The 10,741-nt window shown below is 42.1% G+C and overlaps 1 protein-coding gene across 1 annotated transcript in view; it reads right to left on the bottom strand.

Annotated features, from left to right (window-relative positions):
* PKNOX1 (PBX/knotted 1 homeobox 1) overlaps nt 1-7,933 on the bottom strand; it is an 86,637-nt gene extending 78,704 nt beyond the window's left edge. Inside the window, exons 1-2 of the mRNA XM_007947267.2 lie at nt 7,883-7,933; nt 1,321-1,448 (exon numbers count right to left, since the gene is read on the bottom strand). Of these exons, the coding sequence (XP_007945458.1) occupies nt 1,321-1,448; nt 7,883-7,933 (179 nt within the window). The remainder of the gene's footprint in view (nt 1-1,320; nt 1,449-7,882) is intronic.
* Between the last annotated feature and the right edge of the window lie 2,808 nt (nt 7,934-10,741).

A 10,741-nucleotide genomic window follows, 5' to 3' on the forward strand; every position in this document is an offset into this window, starting at 1 on the left:
CAGTTCACATATACTTTGTCTCATGTCATTGACCAAAATTTACAATGCAGCAGCTCCCCTCCCACTTCCTCCCCATAGTTACCTCCTCCCAGTGTCTCTTGGACTTGTTTTAATTGCACAATACTGGAATAGAAGTGGTAACTGGTCCTTCCATGTTGCCCTTGTAAGCTGCGACCTTAATAAACTCACTTATTGGTTCAAAAATGTCTTCAGTACACTCATTAGGGTCTTCGATGTAGACAATGCCATCTTTGTAAAGAGCCAGTTTTATTTCTAATCTGGTATGTCTTTCATTTCTTTTTCTGGCCTTACTGCATTGGCTAGAACTTCTAACACAATGCTGATTAGGAATAATAAGAGTGGACATGTTCCTGATCTCAGGGGGTAAGTATTCAGTCTTTACACCATTAAGTAAGATGTTAACTTTGGTTTTTGTAGATGTTCTTTATCAGGTTAAGAAACTTCACTTCTATTACTACGCTGTTGACGGTTTTTCACATAACTGGATGTTGAATTGTCAAATGCTTTTTGGCATAATTGATATAATCATGTGGGGGAGCTCAATGATTGATTTTTGAATAATGAACCAGCCTTGTATTCCTAGGGTAGACTCCATTTGATCTTAGAGTATTATTCTTCTTATATATTCTTAATTTGTTAATATTTTTAAAATTTTTATGACTATGTTCATGAGGGATATTATTTCATAGTTTTCTTTTTTTGTATTGTCTTTGTCTGGTTTTAGTATCTGAGTGATACTGGATTCATAAAATTAGTTGGGAAGTAGTCCCTCCTCTTCTATTTTCTGGAAGAGAATACATTGACTTGCTATTTTTATTTTTCTATTCATGTTTGGTGTAATTCTTCAGTAAAATCATTCAGGACAGAAGATTTCTTTTCTACAACGTTACCTAAAATATCTATTTATATTCCAAAACTTTTTTTTTTTTTTAGTATTAGAAATAACATCTAACCTGAGAAATGCTCACTCAAGTATAATTACCACTTAATGGTACCTTACCAATACTGCTTAGTTAATATTTTTTCTAGTTGTCAGCAAGTCAACCCCAATTCATGGCAATCCCATATGTGTCTCCATAGGATTTTCAATGGCTGATTTTCCAGAAGTAGATCACCAGGCCTTTCTTCCAAGATGCCTTTGGGTGGATTCAAACCTACAAACTTTCAATCAGCAGCCAAGTGTGTTACCATTTGCACCACTCAGAGTCTCTAGTTAACAGCTTTAGCATTCCAGTTAACAAGTTCTTCTATTCTGTTCATTCCCCTCAAAGCCCCACCACATCACATCTCAAGAGATACCTATAAATGGCCTGCTTGTCTGCATCCATTGGTGTCTGAGATTCCACAGGGGGAGGGCTCACTCCTTCTGCATCAGGCTCAGAGCAGTTAGGATCTTGCTCCGTTTTTAACTCTGTTACTACTTGCATCTGTAAAAGGAGGATAATTTGTTACCAAACATAAGACAAACTGCTGCTATGCATCCTATTTCCAAACAGAAATGCAATAAAAATGGTAATTTCCCAGGTACCTCTGTGACTAGCAACTCTACAGAAAGAATATTGCCAAAAAATTTCTCTGAATTGAGTGTGCTATTCAAGTAGATAAAATAAAGGTCAAATTTCTGAACCATTTAAGAACTGAGGTAATCAATATCTGATTTTTAAAATCATGATACTTATACACTATTTAAGGGATCTACACATATGCAGTCTTACTCCTGTATCCTCTTGCTATGTATCTTCTCATAACAATGGAAAGATAAACAATCCAAGCTTTTCATATCTTGTCACAAACATAAAGCCAAAATTTTCCCTTATCTACCCTTAAACCTCAGGAATATATAGCTATAAAAGAGTTAAGAAAAGTTATGCATCCAGAAAGTAGACAGCTGTGTTTAAAGAAGCAGTATTAGTTAGAATAAACATAAGAAGTGGCCTTAAATATATGGTCAAAATTGCTTTCAACAAATTATGTGTTTGCCACTGAGGTTAAAAAATAATAATAAAAGTATGAAGAGGATGTTTAGGCTTACAAAAAAACAAAACTACTACAGTGAACTTCTAATCATCTACAAGCAAAGATAGGTGCCTCACTGCCCTATGGGTGGGTCAGGTTCCTGCCTGGCACCCAGCTTGCCATGCCCCTGCCCTCAACAAAGCAGCCAACCAAGGGAGCATGCATGTGAGTGCATGTGTGTGGGTAGAACCTTGTCACTCCAGGCACCTGTTCTCCTCTCCTCAACATCCAGAGTGGCCAACATGACTTCCATTTTGTGGTGGAGGAGGCACCACTTTTAGATTACACAATGTACTTAGGAAATAGTTTTTCTCTCTCTTAAAAAAAAAAAAAGACCTAAAGTAACTAAAGCTCCACCAAACAGCCTTTCTGGAGGGCAATCTGACAGGAAGTATAAAGCAGCCTTGAAAGATTTATGTCAGTATTTTTTTCAATGATTGTGAAAAAAAAAGAAACTCAGCATAATGGGTAAGTAAATGATAATATATCTATACTATGGAATATTGTTTATTTAAAATAATATTCAGAAAAACTTTTCCATGTCGTGGAAAGTGCTTAACTATTTTTTTAAAAAAAAAAGCATTTTCGTGTGCTTGGCATTAAGAGGGCACTCGGCTGTACCAGAGACCAGCATGGCCAGAACCCTGTCCTGGGGACCCAATGTCTGAGAGCAGGAGGCCAACCCCAGTAAGCACAGAAAATGAGCATGTGATAGAACACGTCAGAAGGTGTTCACTACTATGAGAGAGGACCAAGATCAGAAAAGAGGAATGGGATGCAGGCTATAGTATGAAATGGGATAGGCAAGGAGTCAAGAAGGTGTGAGCTAAACCAAGACCTGGAAGAGTTGGCCAAGTTGATGCCAAGAGACGAAGAACAGAAGAACAGCCAGTGCTGAGTCTGCATGTCCTAGCAGAGGTGTGTGCATGCCAATGGCTGGGAGAAGGCCTGGGGACTCTGGGAAGGTCAAAGGACTAAGCTGGTATAGGGGTGGTGAGTGATGAGCCAAGGGTGGTGACTGGGGGCCAGATGGTGCTGGGCCTTGCAGGGTATGTCATCTGGACTTTCCCTGAAATCTGTGCAGAGCCACTGGGTGGTTTAGGCAGGGGCACATCATTAGATTTGCATATAGGAAAAAAACAAATTAAAAAAACACTTGGTTAACAGAGCAAGTTAAAATATCAAAGAACTTCCCTCCCTCAATTTTTATTAAAACATGCAAAAAGCACAAAATCAACAAAAATCTCTGCAACAGAACAGACAAGGAAAGGTGGAACACTAGCAAGCTAGAAAAGAAACACGAGTCAAGAGGAGGAGAGGCATAGCCCACCTTGACTCCTGACCAACCAACCCAGGAGCACACAGGAATTAGTTATGAGGGTTAGAGCCCAATCAGAAAAATTAAACAGTGCCTGTGCATCAATCCCAATCCTGAGCATTCTCACTAAGTCCTGAAGTAGAGAGAGAAGAAAATTGCACGGGCACTCTTTTATCCCATACCCTTTTCTGTGTAGTAAAGCCCTGGTCAATGGAAAACAAACAGCAGAAGTGAATTTCTCAATGTAAATGGGGTTCCAAGCAAGAAGGGTTGTTGTTGTTGTTGTTGTTGTTGTTATTATGTGCCATCAAGTCAGATCTGACTCATAGCGACCCCTCCTTGGGTTTTTGAGGCAGTATCACTACGAAAGAAGATTGCCCCATCTTTCTTCCAAGGAGTGGCTGGTGGGTTTGAACTGCCAACCTTCTGGTTAGCAGTCAAGTGCCATAGGCACTACGCTACCAGAGCTCCTAGCAAGGAGGGTAGTAAGCCAAAACCCCCACTGGGGAACAACCCCCGACACAACTCCCAAAAAAATATCCTGGAGCTTTTCCCAAACCTCACTGGTCCAAGAAAGACCGTGTGGTGCCTCAGCTAGGCTTCCCTTGTGGCCATCCCGTTCCCCAACTCCTCCCAAGTCATATAACACAAAACTGTCATATGGCTGTCAGAGTAGCAAGGAAAACAAAGTCTCAGATATGGTAGGAATGTAGTCAAGAAGCTACCCTATAACATTTGGAAAAATGGACTATGCAGGCCCAGACAACTTGGCATAAGAAAAGTAAAAGGACAGCATAGTAAAACCAAGCTACCTGTGTTACTGGGGGATGAGGACAGAGCTAGCAAAAGACAAAAACAAAACAACGCTGAAGAAACCAGACAAGAAAGAGAGCAAAAACAAATCCCTCATAATTGCTTATACTGTTGGTATCTATGTTAAATTTAAGCTGATAAAAGAACTGATTGAGATTGGGGGGTGGGGGCTGTTTATAGTCTTAAGGAAACAAATGAGGCCCAAACATCATTCTACAACTAACAGATAAATTAAGACACAGGAAAAACAGAAGAGACACCAGTGAAAATTAAATTACCAATGCAGAGGAAAGATCTAAGAAAATTACAAACATACACAGATGAAAAAGACAAAAAAAATCAAGGCAATTAATTGATCAAAGAAAAGTTAATTGATATGGAAGACCGATAAACACAATTTGACCTCTGGACAATTACATCTAAGGTGGAGAACACAGCAAAGGGAACATAAGTAGTTTCAGAGATACAATGCAGAAGATTCCTGAAACAGACAAAGAACTAAGTCTACAGATCAAAAGGCATGCCAAGCTCCAAGATAATTTGATACAGAATATACAATGTGAGACATGGCTCAACTCCATACTAAACCTTAAAGATTAAAAAAATTCCTCAGGGAGGATAAATTCCTCAGGCATCCACACGTGAAAAATTAATTATCTCTAAGGAGGAAATTAGTTTGGCCTCAAACTGTCCCACAGCAGCTTGGCCAGGAAACAATGGAGAAACGTCTACAATATTCTTAGGGAAAAGTGTTAACGTCAGCAAATTATTCCCAATGAAGATGGCATTCATGTGCAAAAGCAACAGGAAGACATTTATAAACATGAAAGAACTCAAAGAATATGGTACCCATGAATCCCCTTTGCAGAATATTATTTTATAACACCACCTAGTCTCCTCTTTCCACACTCTTACTGGATCGTGGTGATCATTGTCAAGAAGGCTGGCTATCAAGGACATTGCAGTGGGGCCCTGAATTGGGCTGGAGAGCTGAGCTCACAGACTCTTCATGGCCTTTCCAACTAAGGGGCACCACCATGTCCTGCTGTCTATGTAAATCTAGAGGACACCAATGGCACAGATCACAGTGCACCTCCTGAAGCTGGGCAACTAGCAGCTCATCCCTGACTCAGGCTGATCTGCCTATAAATCCCAAAATGCAGGATGTTTCACTGCTCTGGGCCACTGCATATGCTGTTTCTCTGCCCTGAGTGGTCAGCAAAACCTCACCAGACCCTCCTCTGCTTCAAAACTAATCTCCAGAACAATAGGAAGCTCCCCTGACTATCACCCACCCTCGCTTAAGTAACTCAACTTTCTGACAAGCTTCCCTAATACTCTTATCCCCCTTAATGAATCCAACTTTCTGGGAAGCTTCCCTGACTACTACTATCTCCTCTCCCCTTTAACTAACCAATTCCTTCAAGCTGAACTAGATGCTCCCTGCCCCTGTCTGCACTATCATCACACTATCTACTTGTCTACCTCCCATAGTCAAGTATTGTGTCTTCATCTATAACACTATGGACATTAGGAGACTTAATGCATCTTTGTTACATGAATCAATGAATGAACTGAAATAATATTAAACCAAAGAGAGCAAACAAAATATGGAGAAAATTTCTATTGCTGCAATTGTTTTATTACTCTGTAAATAGGGTACCAGTAGCTCTCAACCATTAGATGCCCAGCACACTGTAAGACTATTATAAATGCTGCCCATATCAAAAAAGTTTAACTCGGTTAATGGATTTCTCCCCATATGAACAAATATAACTCAGTTTTCTAGTTTCAGCTAGAAAACAGAATAAAAATATTTTTAAATTAATTTCCCACATGACTAGCTACTACATTTATCTATAAAATAAGAAATTTTGATATGACTTATTTTGTTCAAGAGCAAGCAAAGTTTTCTAGATGGTGACTATTCCACTGGGATGGAACTTCCAGGCCTGCCTTTACACAAGCCTAGAAGGGGTGTTCAGTGAAGTGGACAACATTCTTGGCTCTGACCCCAACTCCACCCTGGCATGGCTCTGGGACCTCAGGCAGCTGTCTTCATTTATGGAAGGAAAGAACATGTGTAATGTACTCCACATAGTACCTGGCACTGTTACTGTCCCCATTTGAAAGAAGAGAAATCAAGAGTTATTTGCCTATGATATGAAAACAAATAATACCTAAATTTATTAAATTATAAAGCAAAAAAAAAAAAAAAACAAACCCCAAAACCCACAACCTACTGCCATTGAGTCAATTCTGACTCATAGTGGACCCCAATGGTTTCTGAGCAGGTAAATCTTTACAGAAGTAGATTGCCACATCTTCTTTCCACAGAGCAGCTGGTGGGTTTAAAACACTAACCTTCTGCTTAGCAGTCAAATGCCCTAGCACTCCACCACCAGAGTTCTTTATTAAATTATGCTAGCCAAAAAAACAAAAAAAGAGCAAAAGTTCCATGCAAACAGGTGAAAATAAATGTTTCAGTCTGTGTGTCAACTTGGCTGGGCAGCTGGATGTAGTACTCCCCATGATGAGACTGCTAATCAACTCCATAGTGGAATCTACTATGAACAGCTGAGTAGCTGCCGTAGGGAATGTGGTCTGCTTCCTATATAGAAGCAAAAGCCTTGGGGATAGTCTCTAGCTTATGGCACCTTGAACCCTGCATGTAGCCATGTCATTGTTCCGCAGCCTGCAATGCTCTGCCGACCTGGGGATTTACAATGGACTTTAATATTGGGATTGTGTCTTTTTACTTGTCAACCTTGGGCTTGGCAGCCTTAGCAGCCAGCAGCTATCTGAGTGAAGAAAAGCCTCTAGCTTCAAGGGGCCGGGAGCTGGAGGCAGAGCTGAAGCCCAAGGCTGAGAGGCTTTCACCCAGCCTCCAGAGCCTGGCACTTCGAACTTGGACTTAAAGCCTCCAAACTGTAAGAGAATCAACCCCTTAACAGGCCATCCCATTTGTGGTGTATATTCCTGTCAGAGCGGCACTAGGTAACCAGAACATAATTATATTCTTTTCCACCACTCTAGGAGCTCTGGTAACATAGTGGCTAAAGCACTTGACTGCTAACCAGAAGGCTGGCGGTTCAAACCCACCAGCCACTCCTTGGAAGGAAGGCTGGGCAATCCTATTTCCGTAGTGATACTGCCTCGGAAACCCAAGGAGGGGTCGCTACGAGTCAGGGCCGACTCGACGGCACATAACAACAACCACCACCACTCTAGAGAAAAGCACTCAGAGCTGGGAGAAGTAGACGTATAGATTCATCCTTCCCACTGCAGTGCTTTCTCATGCTCACAACTGAGCATGTGAAACTACAGGATTTCCATCAGAACATGATCAAGGAGGACACTCAGACAAGCGGCTGATCAACATGAAAATTGTTTATCATGAATTATCAAAATATGCAGCTTTCCCTTAAAAGTTACCATCTTCATTAACCCTGACACTAAAAAGGTAAATTCTCAAGAAACTGTTACATGGTTTAGAGGAGTCAAAATTAGTGGTAGTCATGATTTTTCTTAAGACAATAATCTGAACAACTCTATAGCTTATCATTCTGAACACCCACATATATGTATAATATACTTTAAATTGAACTTCCAATCTCAAAGAAATTGAAGTATAAATATACAAAGCATTTTTCATGTCTTATTACTAGGTCTATTAACTGCAATTACAATTAAAAGTAAGGTTAAAGCTCTCACTTGTTGCCCATCTTGATAGCTGTCTATACTTAATGTCTGTGTAGCCATCATGGTTAATGAGAGTTTTATTACAAGACATCAAATCATCTTGAGTCAAAAGCAAATGTGGTCTGGGAAAACAAAAGCAGAAAAACATCAGTTAATAGTTGTAGAGCATTTTTTGTCCCCCTTACTTCACAGCATCCACACAATTTTTAAAAACACACACACTGTCATATGGAACAATGAAGCCATCTTTAAAACACCTTGTGGAAACTGTGCTGGCCCAGCCTTGTCATCACGATCTCCACTATGACTCCACAGTATAATAAAGAGCCATCGCCCACAAGTGACAGCTCCGGGCCCTGGAACACAGCCATGAACAAGACAGCAAGATCCCTGCTTTCTGGAGTAAACATGGCAAGGAGGAGTGAGACAGAGAGACCCTAGGTAAGCACCACACAGGGACTCCCAGGATTGCCACGTCAGGGGTGAGAGGGTGGCCTTTTGGGCCCCATGCTCAAGGCAGGCTTCACAGAGAACGCACTGGTTAGGCTAATGCCTCGGTGAGGGCGAGACCAGGACTGGTGGTGTCTCCACAGAGTGGTCTGAGTGACCCAGGACAAAAATGCTTAAGAAATGCTTGGGGCCACTGAGACAGGCACATTCACAGCAACTGACTATAATACAAATATGGCCTGGATGATGGACAGAAGCTAAAGTGGCATGGATGACAGACACCTGCAATACAAATGCAAGGAACACAGCACATCGGTACCATGTCAGACTATGCTGGCACAGAGTAGGAGAGGGCCAGCCTGACCGTACCATGTCCACATCGAGGGGTATAATCTGCCATGAGATACCACATCTGGATGTGTCTAGAGGGCTGTGCAGGCCCAGGACAGAGCCTACCTGATCTGCACCAGCAAGACCACCAATTGTCACCCATCAGACTGTGCTTCTCTGAAGCACATCTAACTCACAATGAGCAGATGAAGAAGGAACTGGAAGCACTTCATGAGCAAAACAGCTCACAGGAATGGGGGTGTCCAGCTCACTAACAGCAGTGCGGGCAGCAGCAGCAAATGCTAGGTGTCATCTGATCAAGTTACATCCTAACTTGGGCCATCCTCATGCAGCCCAGAGAGGAAGTTCTCTTACAAGCACATTTCATACTGTGAAGCCTGGGGGCAGGACCACAGAGCTAGACAGAGTAGAGCAGCTTCAATTTCAGAGTGTTATTCCAGAGCCTCCACCAGGGATGAGCATTATCCCACCTTGCAGGAGCTAGGATGTGGGAGGTCTAGTCACAAAACTTCACAAAAAGATGCAGAGGAAAAAACTAGTGCCTGCAAATGTTTATCCCATGTTAGACATGGTCTCATGCCCTGGAAATACAGCAGAAAAATACAACGTCCTTGACTTGACAGAGCTTAGATTCAAGTGGGAAGACACAGATGCAAATCAGTCAACTATAAATAAATGAGAAAGGGATGAAGGAAATGACAGAGCAGGAAAAGAGGATAATTAGAGGGCAGGGGGTTAAGGCGCCCATGAGCAGGAACATTCTGGACAGAAGGAGGGCTGGCATGGGCCCAAGGGAGGGGATGTGTGGTGCATGTGAGGCACAGTTGGGAGACCAGCATGGTGGAGCAGAGAAATGAGAAGGGAATGGGTGGCAGGAGTTGGAGGGGTGACAGTGAGGGCCACAGTGAAGACTGTGGGTGTGTCTGAGTGGGTGGGAAATCACAGGAAGGCTGTCAACAGAGGGGTAACAAGACCTACACTTTGAGAGGATCCCTCTGACTGCTGTGTGAAGAACAGACAGAGTGACTAAGAAGGGGAGGCTGTGGCTGGATGTCACACAAACAAGGGATTTGCCAGAAGGATTTGCAGAGGGACTGAAAGCAGGGTGGAGAGGAGTCAGGAGGGCTCCACAGGTCTCACCAAGCAGCAGGAAGAGAGGAGCTAGATTTCCCAGAGCAGAGTAGACCAGCAAGGAAAGGCTATGTGGCCTGGGGATAAAGTAGAAGTTGGGACATTTTAAGGCGTAAGATGCTTCTCTGACTCCAAGTTGATATTTTAAACAAATGAGTCTAAGTTGAAAATACAAACCTCGTCATTATCAGAGGTCAGTTACTATGTGCACTGCATTAAATTGTATCTCCAGAAAAGATACGTCCAGTTCCTAACCCTCAGTATTTGTGAATGTGACATGACCTTACTTGGAAATAGGGTTTTTGAGGATGTACGGGTACCCCTGCTTTTCAAAAGTTCACTTTGTGAAGAATGAAGAAAACCAAATAAACCAAAACCAAATTCACTGCCACTGAGTTGATTCTGACTCATAGTGACCCCCTTTGGATTTCCGAGGCAGTAAATCTTTACAGAAGTAGACTGCCCAGTCTTCCTGCCTCAGAGTGGCATGAAAAATATTAGTCCAAGGGACTGGTAGACCATGTGATCCACAGCCTGTATGACCATGAGACCAGAACTAGATGGTGCCCAGCTACCATTGTCAACAACTCAGAGGGGTTTAGCAGTCAAGTGCCTTAGGCACTATGCTACCAGAGCTCCTGAAAATAATTACAGAAGGTGGTTATTCATGTAAGCAAGTGTTTAACTTTACAACAAGTTATTGGAAAAAAACTGCTGAGCAAGACATTCATTTCAATAGAAGAAAAGCAGGCAAGGAACAAAAGGCATCAAAGGGCAGGTTTATCCTAATGCCTATTATTAATGCCACTGGTGATGCTGTCCTTAGGCCACTACTAGTGCACCATTCAGAAAACCTGTGGGCGCTTAATGTTGTTGTTGTTATTTGCCATCGAGTCGGCCCCGACTCCTAGTGACCCCTCCTTGGGTTTCTGAGGCAGT

The sequence above is a fragment of the Orycteropus afer genome, unplaced genomic scaffold (assembly GCF_000298275.1).
Source record: "Orycteropus afer afer isolate SDZICR_OR568_19922 unplaced genomic scaffold, OryAfe1.0 scaffold00179, whole genome shotgun sequence".
Taxonomy (NCBI): domain Eukaryota; kingdom Metazoa; phylum Chordata; class Mammalia; order Tubulidentata; family Orycteropodidae; genus Orycteropus; species Orycteropus afer.